Source organism: Mus caroli, chromosome 9 (assembly GCF_900094665.2).
Source record: "Mus caroli chromosome 9, CAROLI_EIJ_v1.1, whole genome shotgun sequence".
In the NCBI taxonomy this organism is placed as follows: Eukaryota; Metazoa; Chordata; class Mammalia; order Rodentia; family Muridae; genus Mus; species Mus caroli.
In genome coordinates this window covers 95,965,376-95,988,011 of record NC_034578.1, presented here as the reverse complement: position 1 = coordinate 95,988,011, position 22,636 = coordinate 95,965,376, and the positions used below count along the sequence as shown (strand labels likewise).

Genomic DNA, 22,636 nt, shown 5'->3' with positions numbered 1-22,636 from the left:
AACTTTCTTCCTTTATGCCTCCTCATCTTAATTCCTCTATTACTGCTTCCTTTGTGTTTCATTTCTTACAATGTGCTGTTTTCTTATCTGTTCCCTTTTGTAGTTTTTAGGTTTTCCTTGGAAACTACCCTGGAAATTACAATTAGCATTTTGTTTTTAACAGGTTTAAGTTAATCTCAATGTGGTTTGGATGGTATAAATAACTGCTCCTTTATATCATTATATATTATCTCTTTATACACTGCCTACTTACTTAGGTTGAAAATGTGATTTATGTATTTTTAAATCATATAGGAACAAAGGAAAAAAGTTGGGCTAGTACTGACTTTATATTTACCATTGTCGTTTATTTCTTCTCTGTTTTTAAAATTTATGAACTTTTAATTACATTTCCACATTCACTTTCTTCCCTCCAACACCTCCCAAGCACCCTTGCTCTGCACCCTCCTTGAAATACATGGTCTCTTTTTCTTTAATTGTTGGTGGTGTTGGTGTGTGTGTGTTCTTAAATATTTAATACAGTCTGCTCGCTCTGTATAGTGTTACTCCTATGTATGTTTGCAGGCTGACAGTTTGGCATTGGAGAACTAACCCGTGGGCTCTTCTTGGGAAGGCGTCTGCCTGCTCTTAGCATTCCTTAGTTGTCTGTATGCTGTTCTCTGGCCAGGGTCGAGGCTTCCTGCACTTTAGTTCACATTAGCTTGTCTCTGTTGCTGGTATTCTTTTTTCTTGCTTTGTATGACTTCATTTTTTCCCTTCTGTCTGATGTCTTTTTTATTTCCATCTAGAAGACTATTTTTTACATTTCCTTAAAAAGCACAAGTTTATTGGTGATGAGTTAAGAATGTCTTAATTTCTTTATCTTTGAGGAATTGTTTGATATTTTTTGTAAAGTCTTTATTCTTATTCATATGACTAATGAAATCTGTTTCATAGCTAGTATTTTGACATTGTTTTCTTAAACATACAGAACCAAAAGAAAATGGGGAATGGAAATCTCCATTTTTATAGTTTGGCTGTATGCTTGTATACTCTTTTAATATTTGGCCAAGCCATTTACAATTTTGTCTTGGACTTTACCTACTGTGTTTTCAGAAGTTGTAGGTCAGCAGAGATAAGGATCAAGGTGGGGTTTTTTCTCTAGACTTTTCCATAGCGTACGTCCAGCCCTGATCACATTTGTGATCATGTTGGTTCCTGAGAACATACAGGAGCTTTTAAGTACCTTATTTCTCCATGTATTACCTTTCTTACTATCTTCCTTTTCCAGCTTTTTGATTTTTCTTCCTTGTCCCAAGCTACATCATCAAACACGATTTTAAGTGAAATCCACCTAGGAAGACAACCTAGCTCTGGAATCAGAGATCTGAGGTTTGTTAGGTAGCTCTCCTCAGAGTAACTCTGCACTGGGGGAGGGAGACCAGTAGGAAGGCCTCTTGCCTGCTTCAACATCTTAACAGAAGCAGCGCTTTCTTCACTGAGCCTTGCCCTGCCACTTCGCTTTCTTTACCAGATTCCATGATTTACAAAATTGATACTGACAGTACTTGCCATCTCATTAACTGATCTTTAGAGGAAGTCCTGAAATTTCTACTCTGCCATTTTTAGTGATGTCACCCTGCTGTAAAGATTTCTCATAATGATGACCTCACTAGCCAGAAGTAAGGAAATTAGGGACACAGTTGATTTAAAGGTATAGAAGGATTTTTTTTAAGGAGGGATCATTTTTATTTGGACATGAATACAGGTTTGAGGTGTTGGTTACATCTAACAGTGTCTGTTGATAGAACTCTTAGTGTTGAGATTCCAGATAGAGCAAGGGTTTAAATCTTCAAGTAAATCTGAAAAATCTATAGAACTTAAAATGAAAGTATATGGGGTTTTTTGTTGTTTTTTGTTTGTTTGTTTGTTTGCTTTTTGTTTTTTAATGTAGAGAAGGCCAACTATGCCATCTTAGAAAAATATTTTCAACTAAGGACTTACTAGTTCATTCATCAATTACTTTCTCCTGCTCACTAATATATAAACTATAGGCACTGGAGATAAAGGGGAAAAATTCTAGTTTTCTGTCCCTAGGGAGCTGACTCTTCTCTTAGGAAGCAGACAAGTAATGGAGTATAAGACATTGTTATAGCAAGGCTCACAGGGGACCAGAGAAACACAGGAGCGAGTAAATGTCACAGTAAGAGGGGCAGCATGAAAACAACATAGAGAGCTTGCCTGTGATCTTATTTTTCACATGAAAAGATGAAAAGGCCAAAGAGGCTAATAGTTGTGTGTTTTATATATATAACACATTACATGATCTGGCTTTGGAAACTAAGAAATTCGTAAATAAGATTACCCAGATATAATTTTATATGTGCACAGGTACTAATTTAAATAGTTATTTCATCTTTATACAGCTCGTTACAAAATCTTGGTCAATAAACTAAAATGTCAAAGTGTGGGATTATTAGAGTGTCTGTCTTCTTAGTTTTAGCTATGAAAGAAGTAAACCATTTTAATACTTATGAGAAAATTCAACATGGCAACTTTATTATTATGCAGTTATTTCTTGGCTTTGGCAGGAGAAAAGAAGATAAACTTAATAGTTTATTTGGCTTGGTTATGGAAGAACAACTTGTATTTCATCTCCCAAAAGATGATTCCATCATGTCACAGTCTGTTTGCTACATTTAGAGGCTTGTTAAGGTAAGTGAATCAAATTGAAGCTATAGTCTTATGGTCTCCTCTTTATTTAAACAGGTATTGGAAAAGTGAAAAGAAAACCCAGTGTTCCAGATACTGCATCTCCTGCTGATGATAGCTTTGCTGATCCAGGAGAACGTCTCTATGACCTTAACATGCCCGCTTTTGTGAAGTTTAACTACATGGCTGAGAGAGAGGATGAGTTATCGTTGATAAAAGGGACCAAGGTGGTCGTCATGGAGAAATGCAGTGATGGATGGTGGCGTGGCAGCTACAACGGACAAATTGGATGGTTTCCTTCAAACTATGTAACTGAAGAAGGTGACAGTCCTTTGGGTGATCATGTAGGTTCTCTGTCAGAGAAATTAGCGGCAGTTGTCAATAACCTAAATACGGGTCAAGTATTGCATGTTGTACAGGCTCTTTACCCGTTTAGCTCATCCAATGATGAAGAACTCAATTTTGAGAAAGGCGATGTAATGGATGTTATTGAAAAGCCGGAAAATGACCCAGAGTGGTGGAAATGCAGGAAAATCAATGGCATGGTTGGCCTGGTGCCAAAAAACTACGTTACCATTATGCAAAACAATCCATTAACCTCAGGTTTGGAACCGTCGCCTCCACAATGTGATTACATTAGGCCTTCACTCACTGGGAAGTTTGCTGGCAATCCTTGGTATTATGGCAAAGTCACCAGGCACCAGGCAGAAATGGCATTAAATGAAAGAGGGCATGAAGGAGACTTCCTCATTCGTGACAGTGAATCTTCGGTAAGTTGATTTTCAAAGGAAATGAAAATAGAGCTCCATGCATTAATAAATAAGGTTGGAAAGGTTGAGTGGCCGGCTTCCTTAAGCCAAACTGAGGTGTGATCATACTGTTCTTTCCAGCGTGCCTGTTTTGAGTAAGATATTGAGTACTGAATATGCTGTATTAAGAGACTTTCTTTAGTTGTATTAAATTTGCATATCTGGAATATTTCTGTCCCATTAAACTTAAAAATGGGGCAGACTGAGCATTGGTTTCTTCCTGGAGAGTAGGATAATGCAAATTAACTGCAACTAGAGATAAGAGATAAGAAAGCAGTCATTGTAGTTCTTGCAGGAAATCTCTTAACTATAAAAAATTGTTTCTTTATAAATTAGTTGTTTGATTAAAATCTCTTTTTTTAAAAAAAATAAGAGAATGACTCACTGTATAACTCTGTCTGCCCTGAAACTCGCTGTGTAGGTAGACCAGGGTGCCTTGAACTTACAGATATACTATATCTGACTTAAAATAGGTTTTTATTCACCTCAACAACCTGTTTAACACCATTTAAAATATATTTGCAATAAAAGGTAAATTACGTTGCAGTACCAGCTAGACTGTAAAGCCATACAAATTGAAAAATGACATCATTAATAATCTCTTAAAAGTGTTCCTTTGAATGTTAAAATTTGACAGTTATTTTTCTTAAATTTTTTTTCCTGATAAATGCTATCACTGCTTTTCTATTTATCAGATCATGGTTAGTACTGGTTTTTGTGAATACCTTGTACAAAAGGTTGAATGAGATAAAGTGGTGTGTGTATGAGACTGAGGTAATTGAACTTCCTGATGGAAATTGGGAGAAATCTGGCCTGCAGCCTCTCAAAGTCCATTTCCTTATTAAATCCTGATATGCAGAGCATACCATTTAAAAGTCACTATTCGTGACTTGACATTATTCAGAAATATTAGGTTTAAAATGACACCTGCAGCTGCCACCACCTAATTAAGAAAAAAGGAGCCGGGCAGTGGTGGCGCTCGCCTTTAATCCCAGCAATTGGGAGGCAGAGGCAGGTTGATTTCTGAGTTCGAGGCCAGCCTGGTCTACAGAGTGAGTTCCAGGACAGCCAGGGCTACACAGAGAAACCCTGTCTTGGGGGGCGGGGGGGAGGAAATTTAGTTGAATTCTTATTTGTCCATTATTTTTGAAATACAGAGTATTATATAAGTCAGTTACTGTTCACTCTGACCTGAGAGGGGATGGAGTGAAAGTCTGAAATTTTCTGATGTTTTCTCTTGTGCTTTTGAAAACTACTTTCTGTGTTCACTGCTCTGTGGGTGCTGTGGGTAACTGTTAGGAGACACTGGCACCCTGTTACCAGGTAATGGATCCTAGGCGTGCTCTCTGAGCCTTACTTTTCTCATTTATATAAAAAGGGTTTATTTTGAGGAACAAAGAAGAGTATGTAAATAATTTAGTATAGTGTCTTGTACTTATTAGTAAATGTTCAGATTTAAGCAGTTATTGTTTATCTTACTTTCTGATACATGGCTTTCAAAATGCTTACTTCCCCCTCCCCCTTTCTCTTTTAGCCAAATGATTTCTCAGTATCACTAAAAGCACAAGGGAAAAACAAGCATTTTAAAGTCCAACTGAAAGAGACTGTTTACTGCATTGGGCAGCGGAAATTCAGCACCATGGAGGAACTTGTAGAACATTACAAAAAGGCACCGATCTTTACAAGTGAGCAAGGAGAAAAATTATATCTCGTCAAGCATTTGTCTTGATAGTGCTCGTCAGCAGTGACTGTTCCACAGCTTTAACTGGTCATGTAGCTGGAGACTGAGAAAGTGCTGGGCCAATTGCACTTGCTTGGAAAGTGCTGTTTCTAACTATATGAGAATTGACCATAATCCATGAGTACTTTCGTGATAACTCAGCCCATACGTATATACTACATATGCAGTGCATCTCTATAGAAGAGTGCTTTATTCTTGGTCTTCTGTCTTACTGTTTTCTTTGCTGTTTTTCTCTTTCCTTCCAACAATGAAGGTTTTGTATTCTGAAACGAATAATTTGGTTCAAAATCTTTATATGGAAGAATTCTTTTATTGCTGTTTCTTTATTTCCTTGTAAAGATATCCTGTTCTCCCATAGTTCCTCTTCACATAAAATTATATCTATATGGCATATGATAAAGGACATTCTTGTAAAGTGTTAATCTTTTCTGTGACTAAATAGCAATAATAAACAGAAAATAAGAAATTATTTTCAGATATTGTATCTGTCACAAGCCATTGTAAATATCAAGTATGTTGTTTGTGCCTTAATTTTTAACATTCCATTCATTGTATCCAAAAGAGACCAGATAATAAGTTAGAAAACATAATTTATAGCTATTTAAACAAAAATACAAGAATTTAGGGAGTGTCCCCCACACCTCGAGTATCCCCTTTTACATGGTTATTCACGAGAGCAGTTTGGGCAGTTGACTCTTGAAATGAATGTTCCTTAGGTTCTTTGATCAAAGTATGTTCTATAGATTGTGCCATATTTATGCCACTGTGAAATAAGCCATGGTCAAGTTTGGGGAATACAGTAGACAATAAGATATGTAATTTTTTTTTTCTTTCTAAACATCACTAATTCCTCATGTCAGTAATTTAAAGTTTTCAACTTTTCACCATCCTGATCCAGTATCTGATCATATTTACGGGGAAAAAAAAACCAACAACATTTTTTGACACTATTGAATATTAAACCCAAGGATACACATGAAAAGCAGGTGTTCTAAACTGAGTGGGTCCCCTAGCCCCTCCTTACTTATCTTCTAGTTTCTTTAACTGGGACACACACTGAAGTGATGTGCTATGGTTAGGTAAACAGTATTATCTAAAATTTTTTGTTTGTCATCTAATACTTTGTGTGTGTGAATGAGAAACTAAAATATTGAGTCTGCTGTTGGTCACACTTCTCTTCCTTCTGAAATTGTTCATGTAAATAGAGTAACGAGAGCCCCTGATGGCACAGAAGCACAGGGACAGACGTTGCCGTTCTCTGCTGGTTTAAACACTTACTGTACCGAATTTACAGCTGGTAAAAATAACAGTTGTGTAGTTTCACCTTTTCCTTCATTGTAGTAGCTTAAATTTTTTAATTTAAATCTTTAAATCATTGGAGGCTGATGTTGCCACTGGGTGGCAGCCCTGGCCTCTCCCACTAAGAAGTCCACAGATATAATTAAAGCACTGATGTATAATTTCAATCTTTATAACACCTGCTTTGAAAGCTTTTTAAGTTACGTTTGTCTTTACTCTTTTTTGTTGTTGGTTTTTTGTTTAGGGTAAATGGTACTAGATTGGTTTAATATAAGATTATATGATACCTTTGGAGGTGTCAAATAGTATGACTGGTTTCAGGATGAGTAAGTAGGTAGTAGTAAGCACTCTTAGTGTTTGACGACACTTTATTTTTTGCTTTCTCTTTGTATGTCCCCCTCCACTGAACAAAATGGACCTTTATAAAAAGAAGCAGATAACTTTATCATGGACATAGCTGTTACTGGAAGCCTGCAGCACAGGTGATACTTTGGGAAGGCAGCACTGGAGCAGTGCTGAGGTGGAATGCATCCGGTTGTAGCTAGAGTTTGTAGAAAGCGGGGGTGCTTCAGTGATGGCTGCACTCTTAACTGTAGAATGAAGCCCAACTATATACTGTTATTTTGTACCTCAAACATTTGATTGATTTTTAAAAATGTTTTCAACTTTCTCTTCAACCAAAGTCTGTTCATAACGCATGAGTTTTCCTTGGAGCAATTTTCTTAGGAATTAGAACAACCTTGGAAAATGTGTATATAGCTAGGTAGAAAGACTTATAAACATCCAAAACTTAGTGCTGTGTGTATCTTGACACACAACGTTCTGTGTGCTAGTTTTAGACTAAGAAGTGGGTCCTGGGAAATTGCTATTACAAAAGTTTTCATCTGTATATGAAGACATGGTTAGTTCTCAAATTTTGATATACATCGTACCTGTAGTCCTGCCTGGCTTGTGTCTACAAAAACTTCTCTAAAATCTTGGAAGAGGTTTTGTTCTTAAACAGCTTTATGTATGTGTGCAAGCTTCATGACAAACCAAACCAAAACAACAACAAAAACCAAAAACCCTATAAATGTTATGTCTCTTATTTGGTCATAAATCTTGTGTGAGTTGTATATTTTCATAATGTGTATTGCATACAATCACTGTGTTAACACATACACCTAAGACTATTAAAGCTGACATCATTGAGCAAAATACAAAATACCCAGCCCAGAATTATAAGTGTATAGTTTTGGCTGCCCATGAGGCTGAGGCAGGAGGACTATGAGGCATGCCCAGGTAATTTATCAAGACACCATCTGAAAAGAGTTGGGATTGTGGTTCTGTAGCAGAGCTAGAAGCCTGGATGCTATCCCAAGCACCTCCAAACAACAAAGGAAGCCGAGCCTATTGCCAGAGTACGGAAACCTAGCGATGAGCAACTTAGGTTCTTAGAACATTGCATGCAAATCATGTCATTTTAGTGTTCTGCCATTGCAGTCTAGGGTTGCAAATATATGGTCCATGAGGCGACTGAGAATTAGGAAAAGGCATTTTCTCCTCATACACCCCCATCCCTTGTCAAAAAGTGTAGACTTTTACCCACTAATGGTGTGGCCAAATATAGAAGTATTGTTCAACTTACGTAGTAGTCAACTTGACAGCACTTAAAACAGATTTCAGATAACATTGTAATTTATGGTTTAAAAATAAGCTAACAATGTGAGTTGAATTCCCTAGGTAGTAATCAGCTTGGAACCTAATGTGGATGGTATCATAGTACACATGTGAAAGACATTCAAGCAGAATAATAAAAGCCTTCCCCGACTCTCAACCCATAATTATAGCCATATTGATTTATTGTTTCTTCCTATGTTTCCTATTGCATGTAGAATTTTTGACCTTGAATATGAAATTGCCATTTTTCAGAAACAGTTCCTATGTCCAAATCAATGAATTTGGAGTGTAGCATTACAGCTTTTGCTTTTCCATTTTAATACTTTTATTACAAGACAAGAAGTCTTTGTATAGTTTTCTTAACTGTTTTCTAGTTTTTTACAACTGTGGTCACTCCCTTGAATTTTGTTCACTATAAAACTATTATTTTCTGAATCACATCACAGAGGCTTGAAAAACAGACTCCTGATTCTGCTAGTTCTGTTAGTGTAGTGTTCAGCAAATCTATATTTTAAACACTGCAGGCAGCAAAACAAGCCTAGTCCACCCCCTCATTTCTTGCTGCTACATGTGTATTTCAAGTTTACTTATAGGAGTCTCTGGACCTAAAAGTGTATGTTGTTTGCCTAGACTTGTTGGATGAAATAGGAAGTTAACTGCTTGCTGAGGTTTGGTCTGCTATCATTGGGTATATACACAGATGAGTTTTAAACCAAAATCTGATTTTTTTTTTCTGGCCAGGAAACTAATTTCTATCAATTTCACAACTGGCTTGATGCCTCCAGTAGCCTACCAGGGACAGGCTGGCTGACATATTTATCCTTGTCGTGCTGGACAGTAGAACAGGTGCCTCATGCATGCTAGGAATGTGCTCAACCAACTCTGACTTTAAGTGATTGAGTGCATGACTTCGCAGCACAGCAGAAGCTGGTCTCACTGTTACAAAGGTTTCCCCTCTACCGTACCTCATTGACAAACAGCAAAACAAAGTACTTTGAAGTGATAATCATGTTCGAAGAAAAGATTGTTTTAAACTGACTGTTGGGCTTAGATAGATCTTTATGAACTGGCAGGTAGGTATCTATCACTGGGAAATTGTCGAGACAAAAAGATGGATTCCAGAAAGAGAGTAAGTCTTGTCTAAATATAGGCTAAATAGGGAATAGCTGGGGTAATTTTGAACACCTAGAGAGGAAATATAGTAACTCCTGAGTTAAGCATGGCTTCTCTAGAGCAGTGTCGTCAAATGTAACGTGTGTTCTAGCTGTAGATAGAGGGGTATTATACAGAACAAATACTGATTTCATCGCTTGGTTTTAAGGTTGAATTATTGCTGTAGTTTGATCTTGCATGTCCCTCAAAGTCCTGTGTTAAGCCTTGGTTCCCATCTGTAGCACTTTCAGAAGGTGGTGGAACCCTAAGGAGATGGGCCTCCCTCTCTCTTCCTCCCATTCCTCATCTTGCCCTAAAATAATTCTACCTTTTTAAAGTTGATTCTTTGGTTGCTCAGGCATGAGGGTGTACTCACCCAGCAATACAATAAAAGCAAAAACAGGGCTGGAGAGAAGCCTCAGCAATTAAGAGCACCAAGTGCTCTTCCGAAGGTCCTGAGTTCAAATCCCAGCAAGCACATGGTGGCTCACAACCATGCGAACATAATGAAATCTGACACCCTCTTCTGGAGGGTCTGAAGACACCTACAGTGTACTTACATATAATAAATAAATCTTAAAAAAAAAAAACAAAATCAAAGCTTTTGTGAAATTTTTAATCCATTAATTCCAAGAGATTAATTTCTTGAAGTCTGTCAGTAGATTGAAATGACTTTGTTCAAAAAGGTTTTTTGAATTTCGTTTAGTTTGTTTTTTACTTTTTAACTTTTTTTCTTTTTTTTTTAACTTTTTTTTTTTAATGTGTATGAATATTTTGCCTGCATGTGTGTCAGTGCCCTTGGAGGGAGACCAAGGGGATGGGATCCCTGAGAACTGGAAAAGGTTGAAAGCCACCATTAGGTGGGGGTGGGGATGGGGATGGGGAGGTGGGGTAGAAATTGAACCCAGATTTTCTGGAAGAGCAGCTGGTACTGTTAACCACTGGACCATTACTCCAGCCTCACAAAGGAAGTTTAAAAGGCATGCGAAAACTCTGAAAACTGGAGTCTGGCAGTGTAGAAATTAAGTTGGAGTGGAGGAAATGTGCTGGATACAAAAGGGTATTAAAAAGAATTCTACTGTTTAAATTCTCTTCATCACTTCCAGGAAAAAGAAAGGAGAGCTAAATGTCAGATATGCAATATATGGAGACCTTGGTGCGATGCAAGCAGAGAGGGTAAAGGAAGATTACAGGAAGAGAGTAAAGTAATTCTCCGGTTGACCTGTGACTGGACTCTTGGCAGTCTGGAGAGTGAACCTGGAATTGGGGGTGGAAAAAAGTGGCCATCAAAGTTTTCCTTCTCCCTCACTTTCTCTCTCTATAAAGCCCGTGTTTTTCCTAACAAAATTAAATACTAAAGATTTAAGTAGCAATTAGGAGGTAAGTGCTATTTTTAGACTCCCCACTTATCCATCCAGCTCACCAGTTAATCTTCAAACCTGAATGATCCTTCAGTTCTGCAGAAAATTAATCCCAGAAGTGGCAGACAGCAGGGCTGGGATGTAGATCAGATGGAAGAATGGTGTCTAGCCTGCACAAGCCTCTGGGTTTGAGTTCCAGTGCAATCTAAACCGTGCATGTTGATGTATACCAGTTCCAGCAATTTGGGGATGGAGACAAGATCAGAAAGTTAAAGATCATCCATGAATTTGGCTACAGAGTGAGTTTGAGACCAGTCTTGGCTCCTTGAGACCTTGTGTCAACAACAAGAACAACAACAACAAAACCAAAATAGGGAGGCAACAGGATAAAGGATAATTTAGTTTGTGCACGTTGCATAGATATGCATCATAACTGGTTGATGAGAAAGTATAAGAGGAGAATTGACAGAGCCGGAGAGAAGCAAGCTAGAGTCCAGCCATTGGGGGTGGGGGTGGGGGTTGAGCAAATGAGGCATAGCCATCCAGAAGCCCTCACCTTGTGGGATGGCCCAGACAGGCATATCATCTGACTTTCTTACTGGGTGGTGCCCAGGCTTGAGAGAGATTAATTAAAAAACTACGATAGGTTAATGACATTGCCTCTCACTGCCCTGTATGCTAAGTTTGGGACTGATTCACCCTGTAGATGCTTGTGAAAAATTGGCAGGTGTCTGTCAGGGTGGTAATGTTTGGCTGGTTTGTCTTGATATAGACTCATAACCATTTTATGATCCCATGGCGTGGTGGTGGACTGCCCCACAGCTCAGCTGTGTGTCTTAACTCTTGATTGCATTACTTCTGTCTGCGTTTCCTCTTCTGTCCTTTGATTCACTGAGTATTCTCAGTGTTTCCATTCACAAACTTTGCTCGAGTTGCTCTATCTGGATGGCTGAGTCAGGAACTCATCCCACCCCTTCTTTTCAAACATAGGTGGGTGGATTCCATTTTGAGACCCACTTCCTGCTTATATTCTCAAAACCTTTGTTAATTTCATGGATCATGTTCCTTTTAGTGTTAACTGGGAACCAGTTAAATGAAAAGAACTTGGGAGTTGGGCATATTCATGCTGGATTTCCTACCCCCCATTCTTGATTCCCACAACTATTTTGCAAGACATTTCTTTGTAAATTGAAAAAAAAAAAGGAAGGCTGATGGGATTGGTTTTTTCCCCTGCATCAAATGGTCATTAGTTTTTCCATTTATTCTTCAGCCCACAGTGATCTAGGTTCTGATCCAAGGCTTCCACAGGAACTCCTCTTGCTGGGATTACAATGACTTTCCAGTTGTTATATCCAGGGAACATTGTTTAATGGTTAACTCACTGGGGACTCTCTTCTGCACTCGGCCTCAGCAATCACATGCCTCATTGTTTTCAGGACTGTAGTTTGTACTGGATCCACCTCTCTGAGCTAGCCTTCCACCCCACCCCTAGCTTTCTAGTTCATGTTCTTGCCTTGGTGTGTATATCTATGAATTCACACCCTCCTTAATGGACATGTTCTTTGCACAAGCTCTCTCCATAGGCAGGGGAAAGTTTCCATTTCCTTGACATCAATTTGAGATAGCTTATTTACATAGCGGGGAATGTGACTGCTCACATATGCTTCAAATCAAAGTGTATGAGGCTATAAGCATGCAGCCTCTTTCTACAGACCCTTAATCTGTCTGTCTTGACCCTGCCTTACTCTGCTCCTTTCTATTCTCTCCACTGCTCTCTATCCAACCAGAACGGGAAAGTCCTGTTTGGCTCCTCTTCCTGACCCCTCCCAATCCATGCAATGTGTAGGAGCCACTATTCTACTAAGTCCTGCATCTTGAGGGGTTTTTTTTTGTTGTTGTTGTTGTTTTTTTTTTTTTTCCACGGACATAGGAAACCTAGAGAAGGCTAACAGACAGTATCTCTCACCTGGGTTTCTGATAGTCCCCTCTAGTCTGCCCTTCCTTGCTTTCTCAGAAACCTTTTGAGGCTCACATGCAGAATATGTCACCATCCGATATGAGCTTAAAACCCTGCCCTTGGTATTAACTGCTCTCAGGAGAAACTGGAAGTCTCTCAGAAAACATTTTCTCCTTAGTTCCGTACCCCGTGCCAATCTTCTCAGGAAACCTTCTACAGTCCCATAGAGTACACTGAGTATTTCTACTCCAGCATCCCCAGTGATCCCTTCACTGTATTCAATATTACCCCATGGTTATTTATGCCATGGTTATCTTTATCAGTTGGGAAAGGATAAGAACTGTGAATTCCCAGATTTTTGCACATAGTAAACTCCTAGTGAATGTTTGTTGAATGAATCAATGGCTGTCCCAAAATTATCTTGCAAGTAACTGGAACCAAAAAACACTCTATTAAAAAAAAGAATCAATGTTTATTCTCAAACTAGTGTTCGTTTTACTATTATAATTTGCACATTGGGGTTTTTAAAGTCCTCAAGGAATTGAAATTTAAGGGGCCAATTTCTATTACAGGATTTCCCTTCCAAGTTTTAAAATTACTTTTAATTTTCCATAGTACATTCTTAGGATTCAATACATTTTTGCTTTTGTTTTTTGTTTTTTGTTTTTTGTTTTTTGTTTTTTGTTTTTGTTTTTGTTTTTGTTTTTGTTTTTTTGAGACAGGGTTTCTCTGTGTAGCCCTAGCTGTCCTGGAACTCACTTTGTCTCTGCCTCCCAACTGCTGGGATTAAAGGCATGTACCACCACTGCCCGGCTTATGTTTGACTTTGAAAATGGTATTTCTAATGGAGGCAACAGGGCTGAGATGTAGCTTAGTGGCAGAGTGCTTGCGTAGCTTGCACAAAATCCTGGATTCAACCCCAGCACTGTAGAACACAGTAGTAATGGTAATCATTTACCTTCCCTGCTTCTCCAGAAGTGTGTATACGCAAACAGCTAATTAGCACCCAGCTTGAATGGACAGGCAGAGAGCTACTTGGCAGAGGAAGCTACTTGATGAGTAGGGAAAATAAACCTGGCTGCTCACTGGTAAGACCCAGGGCCTCCACAACCGCCTGGATGCCCTGATGTCTCCCTCAGGCAGATGTCTCAAGTTCCCCAGTTATCTGGAACTCTTACAGGCCACTCCCCTTGATGCAATATCTGGGTTTGGGCAAAAAGGAGGGTGCTGCAAAGCCCGCCCATTTTGAGCATTTGGGCCAGCTCCCCTTTCAGAACTGTTCAAGCTTCATTGCAACTCTGACCTCAGCACCAGCATCTGCTTCCTGAAGGGAGATGGCCAGGATGGACACACAGCCTCCTTCTGGAAGAAAACAGTGTCTCCGGGCAAGCTGAGTTGGCTAGAGACCCTCACACCAAACAGACCAGCACAATGATTTGCCAGGGAGTCTGGACAAGTCTGATCATGTGGTTTTTCTACAGCATGACCTCAGGTTTTCTCACTGGTAAGAATGAATTTAAATACAACTGATAGTTTGGGCCTTGAATATAGGTTAAGGTGACAAATACTTTCCTGGGTTTGGGGTTGAATTAAAATGTCAATTTTTAAAAAACCTTTTAATCTCCATTTTTCGAATCTCAAATGCCTGCATTCTATTTGGAAAATTTCCTCCTAATATCCACAGAACAATCTAGAAAGATGCCAGTAATATAGTCTGCAGAGCTCTATGCATTTTGCAATTTCATCTGGTATTTGAAGGGTTAAGGTATAGTTATTGCAGTTATTTTCCATGTGGCACTTAAAATGATTAAAAATTCTGACAAATACAAAAAGACATAAGCTTCATATTGGGCATAAGATTTATAAAAATTAGATTTCTCTTTTGGTCATTATAGAAAAAGGTACTTCATACCATTTAAAAATAGATTTGGTTTGGGGCATTTTCTCTCCTAGTAAGATTGCATAATTTTCTGTTCCCCTCCTGGCTTCTTGTAATTACCTTCTTTATTGTCCCCAAAGTGCAGCTCCTCCCTTACCGGTCAGTGTTTCTTTAAGTGACACTGCATTTAAGAGAAATTTCTCCAATATACTGGTCACTTTTTGGTGTTGGTGGGAGCCTTGTGTACTAAAGAAACATTTCTAAGTTTAGCTGACATAGAATTGGATGGTATCTCCAGCCCCCAAACCTTCAGCATTCCAAAGGTTCAGCAAATGTTGTCCACTTGTCTATATATGGGGGGCTCGTCCTGCATTTATTTGAGCCCATGTCTCACTCCTTTCAGAAAACAAATACAGATTGCAGGCCACTTGCTGTCTCCACAGTATATGCATTCTATGACTGCTTGCTTGCCTTGGCCTTTGTTGTTATAATTTTCCCACGGGGGTTGGGGGGGCTGTTGAAATGGTTCGGTTGGTAAATGTATTTTGTTGCCAAGCCTGACAACTGAGTTCAATCCTCAGAACCCAAACGGTGAAAGGAGAGGACCAGCTTCCTCAAGTTGTCCTCTGACCTCCACAAACTTGTCATGGCAAATAAGCCAGTCTGCCAACCCATGTGTCCTCCTGCTACACCCACCCCACCACGTGTCCGTGTCTGTGTCTGCGTGTGTTTGTGACTTACTAGTTTAGCCACTGGTCGTATAACTTCATTTTCCCATCTGTGAAGTGTTTATAACAGCCACCTTAAAGTCTTGGGGACAATACAAAGAAGTTTTTAAAAACTTAAAAACTTTAACACCCCTGCCCCAAATGCTAATTATTCTTCTCTTTTGATATTACAAATGACGGTGTCAGAAAAATACTTGTTTTAGCTAAAGTTGCCTTCGTGCAATTTTGAGCGTTTGCTCAGAACTTTGTAGGCGAACATTGCAAACGCAGAGTGAACTTCTACTGCTTTCTAGATCACTTGGTAGCTGAGTAAAGTTGACTTTCCAAATAAAAGTGGGTGACTTAGGAAACGGCTTCCTAATACTAATAACAACGACAGCCACAGTTGCCTGCCTCTAACTTCCTTCTTCTCTCTCTCTCTCTCTCTCTCCTTCTTCTCTTCTTTCTCTCCTAAGATCGGACCTATGACCTAATGCATTTTGATGCAATTGCTCTACTATTGAACAGTATTCTCAGAGCCTTGTCCCTGCTTGTTTTTTGTTTAGGTTTTTGTAACTTTCTGTTTGTCAGTTGGAGTTTCCCTACATTTTCAAAGCTGCCTTGAGCTTGCTCTGTAACCCAGACAGGGCTTGAATTTGCAAACCTCCTGCTTTGCCTTCCATGTAGATTGAATTCTTAACCTGTGCCAGTAAATGTGGCTTACATTTTCTGAGTACACTGTATCTTCACATCAGTCTGCAAGGTGGGTCTGATGATCCCTGTTTTACACCAGTAATCAAGACGCAGAAAGGTTCAGCTCTTTGTCCAGGTATTTGATCAATGGGGGAATTGGAGTTCAACTCAAATTTAGCATCTCCAGACAAAAGTTCTGCGTGTGCTGTCCTTCTGTGGGGAAGGAGGGGAGACATAGATGTAGGTGAGAAAAAAAGGAGGGGTGACAGAGCGAAGGGATTAAGGGGATGAAAGCCTCTCCCAATGAATGCATTTACCTTAAAAACTTGGAGGAAAGGGTGGCAGAAGGAAAACCAAACAGGCAGAGGTGACCAGAGGGGTCCAGGGAGGAAGGGTTTGCCGTGTGGCTTAATGGAGGATGCCTTCCTGCTGCCTCCCTTACATGCACCTAAGATTTTAGGACACAGATGTTTGGGAGATGTGAGTCTTAGAGCCACTCAAAGGACCTCAACAGCTGAGAGATGAGGAGAACCATCAGGCCTAAACTAAACTCCTTCTGGGAGTCAAGGTGCGTGTGGCTCACTTGCTCAGTTTCCTTCACTTAGTGTCTCTGAGCTCCTTTTCTGTGATGGGCTCTGAGCTAGGTGCTGGTTAGAGATGAGCAAAACCATCCCTGTTTACAGTAAACATAAAGCCTGCTAGAAAATACACTGCAGCCTTCAACATCTGGGGATTTAACGTATTTTAAACCATTCTTTATCCCCCCGGAAGTGAGCTCTAGGTCAGTGTTCCAGTCTCAGAAGAACTCTGAGGAGCTTTTTACAAATGTAACTGCCAAGGCTGCGTGGCCAAGGATCCCAGATTCATCTGGGGAGCAACCTAGGCACTGGGAGTTTAGAAACTCCCTGGGTGGGGCTCTTTAGAGAAGTGGATGCTTACAAGACTGGGCAAGGAGAATGCAAGACGAGACAGGAACAACTCGTGGTAAGCAATGAAGTGCTTTAAAATAGGATAGGGGCCCTAAAGTAGCAGAGCATCTTGGGTTGGATTTTGGAATGGAAACAGTTGTTCGTGGAAGAACTGGCAAAATCCAAATCAAGTCTGGGGTTTTTTTTGTTGTTGTTGTTTTTGTTTTTGTTTTTGTCATTGACCCACAGCGTCCCTTAGTTTTGATAACTGTGTCATTTGAAATGGGTAGATGTAGAGTTATTATTTAAGTCTATTGACAAGGCTGGGTGTGGTGATAGATGCATTTAAACCCAGCACTCAGAAGCAGAGGCTGATGGATCTCTGATTTTGAAGCCAGGAAAGGCTACATAGATCCTGTCTCAAAAAAAAAAAACAAAAACAAAACAAAACAAAAAAAAACAAAAAACAAAAGCAAAAACAAAACAAAACAAAACAAAAAAACAACACTAAATCAAAGCAAATTGACAAGAGGAAAATGGAGAAGGGGGTGGGGGAGTGCCAAGAACCAAACGGACACAAGAATCAACCTGAAAGAGTTTCCATAAGCCAACAGTGGAACGACCGAATAACAAATGAAGTAATGGTAGCATTGGGGTTTAACTATAACATGAAGGCAGTACCTAGGAGTCTATTTTATCTATGTAAATCACTGGAAACATAGCCAACAGTGGAGGACTGCCTTTTCCTTATGGAAGAATCCCAGTTCAGTCAAAAGAGACTCAGATTACAGCTGTAGTGATTGCTGAAAGAGCTACCTGCCAACATTAATGTATGACAGGCTGAAAGGAATTTACATACTCTCACACGTCTCTCCCAGCACATTTATTAACTTTAACAGGTAAATTGGTAGCTTCACAGATCAAGATTAACATTTGATAATTACACATATTGATACCGTGTCCTGTGCATGCAAGGCAAACTCGTATAAACATTTTGCAATCGGTTGCTTGGGCTTGCCCTGGTTTGGAGCATGTAGAAAGATGGAAATGAGTGCCTACAGCAAAAATGCACAGTAGACTCTGCCTGGGAGTTTTGGTGTATCTCATGGAAGAGGGCCAAGTGGAGCATATTAGGCCTTGGGGACATCTTTGTTGCATCAAGGTACACAGCAACACCCTCACTCAGCCGGAGAAATTATTCACAGCCTCAGACCAGACTCCACTCACTGTGTTTGGACTTCATAGGGCAAGGCAGTGGTTGAGGACATCACTTAGCGTATGGGGAGCCAGGGGTCTTGCTATGAGGTCATAAGCCAAGAGATGCTGCAGCCTATCTGGATCCAGTGGCTTACCAATGTTGACCTGAACGTCTCCTTTGGGGTGCAGCCACGTAACTGAGACCTGTCTCCAGCTAACATGACAAAAGGGACAACCTAAGATTGATCTCCCCACTGCCCTCAGGAAACTAGGATGGGGGGAGGGCTTCACTGGTCTTTGAGAAATTCGTGAAGGATACTGAAGGAACTGGGCTTGGTGCACCATCCTGTCGCTGTAATGGAATATAATGGCAATAAAACAAACAACCCTTAATAACTTCACCGAAGCCTGGTGAAAACAGACAGACCCAAATTGAGACCAAATCTATAAAACAACCAACCCAGTTGCTCCTCAGAAATGTCAAGGTCATAAAAGACAAAGACGGAGTGAGAACGGTCTGGGGGAGACTTAACTAGATGTGACAGCGACACGGGGAATCCGGGGCTAGTTCCTGGAAGAAAGAAAAGCAAGCACAGAGGGAGAAAACTGGGAGAACTGATTAGAGACTGACCGTAGCCCGTGACCCTGCAGTTATATCTTGGTCTTATTTCACAGTCATGCTGTGGCTGTGGATGCGTGGAAGGATGGATGAGGGTATATAGAGGCTCCCTCTGCTATTATGCAGCTGCTCTCAAAGGCTGAAATAATTTCCAAATGAACTGTCTGCTGAGTTACAGGAGCACCTCATGTTGTTAGCATCACTGTATCCCTTCTGGAGGTTGGAGGGGCCAATCTGTTTCCTTGCCACCCTGAGCCTCTAGCAAGTCCTTTGGTTCCTTGCTCACAACCCCATCCATTATCTACATGTTACCCTTCATAACATTCACCCTTTGTAAGCAATCACCTATTGAAAGACACTTGGGCCCATTCCAGTTCAATTTTAAGCATTCATATGCACATCTTATATGGCAGAAATTTCCATTTCTCTAGGATAAATGCTCAAGATCACAACTGCGAAGTCAGATAGTAATTGCAGGCTTAGTTTTAAAAGAAACTGCTAAGCCTTTTTTTTTTTTCCAGAATCAATGTGCCAATTTACAATTCTACCAGCAGTGAATGAGGGCTCGATCTTCTCTGTCCTTGCCAGGATTTCATTTTATAACTTTAACTACACAGCTATGCCATCCAGATAGCTGTGCGGTGCTGTCTCGTGTTGATTTGCATTTCCCCCATAGCGGATGATTTAAACCTCTTTAAACAACATTTTGCTCACACGTATGGGTGTTTGGGCTACATGTGCCCTAGGGTCCCCTGGAGCTGGAGTTACAGTGGTTGTGAGCTCCTGTGTGGGTGTTGAGAATTGAACCTGGGCTCTCTGGGAAAGCAGACAGTGCTCTTAACCACTGAGCCATCATGCCTACTCGGATTTACATATCTTTTCATGCACTTGATTTTCATCTGTACATTTCCTTTGGTAAAATATCTCTTCATGCCTTTTCATTTTACTGCTCAGCTGTTTGGTTTCCTACTGTTAAGTTTTGAGTGTTCTTTATGTATTCTAGGCAGGCATCCTTTGTGAGATAGGTTAAGATCCACTTTGCATTCATTATTATGTAACATGTGAGGTTTACTTCCCCTGCACATACCAAACTTTCCCAGTAGTGCTTGTTTTAGAGGCTCCCGATTCCTCTACTGAATCTATTGTGTCTTTGTCAAATCAAACTTGAACATATTTGAGTAGATTTGTTTCTGAGATCTTTATTTTTCTCCTTTTGATCTGTGTATCTATATCTTTGGTTATACCACACAGTTCAGCCTTTTTTTTTAAAGATATGTGTGTGTGTGTGTGTATATATATATATATATATATATATATATATATATATATGAGGTCACTATCACTGTCTTCAGACACACCAGAAGAGGGCATCAGATCCCATTATAGTTGGTTGTGAGCCACCATGTGGTTGCTGGGATTTGAATTCAGAACCCCTGGAAGAGCAGTCAGTGCTCTTACCCTCTGAGCCATCTTTCCTGTCCCATATGCAGCCTTAATTACTGTCAGTTTTGGAATGTGTAGATTGGTCCTTTCACTCTTACTCTTCAAAAAAAAAAAAAGAGTACCCTTGTGGAGGTCTGAGAACAGTTTTGTGGGGTTGATCTTCTCTCACCTTTACATAGGTTCTAGGGATCCAACAGAAGTTACCATCTTGTCATCTCTCAAACTCTTTCAGACTTGTTTTAGTTGGGGCTGTGGAAAAGAAAGGAATGCTTAACATTCACAAGGTTCTGGGTTCAAATCCCAGCCGCAACATATATATAAAGCACACACACAGATGCACACACATATACACAAATTCACACAGCACATGGATATTCACATAGACAAACACAGGTACATACACAGATATACACACCATACAGTGACAGATAGACAGATACAGAGATGCACACACACACATACATACATACAAATACATACACATACATACATACACACATACATACACAAGTACACATATACACAAACCACATAGACACACAAATACACCTACACACAAATATACACACCACACCAACACACAAATACACAGACAGGCACACACAGATGCACACACATACATACAAATATTCATACACAAATATACCCACTACATAGACACACACAAACAGACATATATACACCACACAGATAGACACATAGACACATGGATGCACAGACAGACACACACATACATAGACATACACACCACACAAACACATACATAAACACATAGAGTTTTAGTCTAGTTCCATAATCTTTCCTTTCTTTTTCTTGTCCTTTTTTTCTTTTAAAGTAATGAGACAGGTCTGTAACAGCCTGGCTTCTTTCTAGCTTAATATTTATACCGACTATAGCCTCCCTACTGCAGAGATTATAGATGTGAGTGGCCATCCTTAACTAGTTCCATAGCCAGGGGATGGCAGAGGGCTTTGCTGTGAGTTTGAGATCAGGCCAAGCTATATATAAGTTCTAGGCCAGCCTTGACTTCATAGTGAGAATTGGTCTCAAAAGAATAAAAGTATGAAACTTGAAATCATTATGTTGAGTAGACTCAGACAAATGCTATTTTTTCTAGTATGCAGAATCTAGGTTGGTTCATCTATTCATTATAAGTAATAAGACATGAAGGTGGAGAGTGGTTTTTTTTTTTTTGTGAAGGAAAAATGGACCACTGGAAGCAAGGAGGGAGACAGGAAGAGATGGTGAGAGAATGGTCAAGAATGTGCTGTGCACATTTGAGAGTTTTGTGAAGGATGTCCTCTTGTACAATGAACATAAACTAATGACAAAAATCAGAAACAGAAAAAAAGAAAACAAAAATAAAGAAGTTAGGCCGGGAAGGCCAAGAAGTCTCCCTGCGGGTGTCCCGGGTCTTTTCTCCCAAGTAGAGCGAGTGCGTTAAAGATGAAGGTACATTGTCAGAGTCCCATCGCAAGACGCCAGCCAGGTGCTCTCAGAGCATCCCTTCCTCCTCACATTCACAGGCTTGATGCCTGATAACAAAGAGCAGGTGCCAATCTAGAGGCAGAAACAGAAAAGTCCCAGGTAAAGACCCCAGCTGATATTCTGAATGCCATGTCATTGAGACTACCACTGTGACTTGTAATGGCAAAGGAGTCAGGCTCTGAGTACTGAAAGAGCATGTGCAAAGGAGAGGAACGGTTGCAGAGGTCCAGACTGTACGCAAAGCCGAGCAGTACATATAAGGCTGAGCTTCGGGCTGTCTGGAGGTCATATCAGTGCAGGTGCACCTTTGCTGGCCATTTTTGTTCTGTGCCAACTGTAGTACTACCGTGCACATACTCTAGACACATTGCCTTCATCCTGTGCCTGGGATGGGCTCCTGGGCTTGCAGTCTTTCCAAGGTGGAGTCTCTGAGCTGTTTTGATACCCTTCTTTGTTAGATTATCTCCATAGTAAACCTGAGTCAGAGCTTCCCACGTGGCTGCAGATGCCCCATTGACCTTAGTGGTCACTAATTAATGTGTCCTGGTGCCCAAGCATGGCAAAGAGATGTGATGAGAAACTGGTGAGAGCCTGAGTGAATTTTCCATGAAGAAGTGGAAGGCTCAGGTTTATGCGGTTGCATAAGATAACATATTCCAGGGCTGAGTCGAGGCCTGAATCCAGGTCAATTTGGCATCAAGATTATCATCTAGACTCTATAAGGAACTCATTAGCAAGTCAGCAAATAAACGGATTGAAAATGGACAGTAAAATAAATAGACAGTTCTTAAAACTACATGATACCGATGACCTAGAAGTATGTGAAGCAATATGCAACATCATTAATCATCCCAGAGAAGCAAAATAAGAGTAAAATAAGATATCACCTCACCCCAAACTGAGGATGTAGCTCAGTAGAACACTTCCCTAGGATGTGTAAACTCGTGGGATTTTATCCCCAGGACCATAATAAAAGTGATTTTCAATAAAAACTTAAAAACAACAAGCCAAAAGCTGGTGTACACTATTACTG

At 40.0% G+C, this 22,636-nt stretch overlaps 2 protein-coding genes across 4 annotated transcripts in view; both read left to right on the top strand.

Annotated features, from left to right (window-relative positions):
• Nck1 (NCK adaptor protein 1) overlaps positions 1-9,782 on the top strand; it is a 52,906-nt gene extending 43,124 nt beyond the window's left edge. For 2 of the 3 annotated variants that reach the window (XM_029481381.1, XM_021172608.2), the window contains 2 exons: positions 2,749-3,461; positions 5,035-9,782. In XM_029481381.1, the coding sequence (XP_029337241.1) occupies positions 2,749-3,461; positions 5,035-5,229 (908 nt within the window). In that variant the 3' untranslated portion in view covers positions 5,230-9,782. The remainder of the gene's footprint in view (positions 1-2,748; positions 3,462-5,034) is intronic. The other variant, XM_021172607.2, reaches the window with a different exon arrangement.
• Positions 9,783-13,493: 3,711 nt separating this feature from the next.
• Positions 13,494-22,636, top strand: part of Il20rb (interleukin 20 receptor subunit beta) — a 28,032-nt gene continuing 18,889 nt past the window's right edge. Inside the window, exon 1 of the mRNA XM_021173127.2 lies at positions 13,494-14,173. Within this exon, the coding sequence (XP_021028786.1) occupies positions 14,101-14,173 (73 nt within the window). The 5' untranslated portion in view covers positions 13,494-14,100. The remainder of the gene's footprint in view (positions 14,174-22,636) is intronic.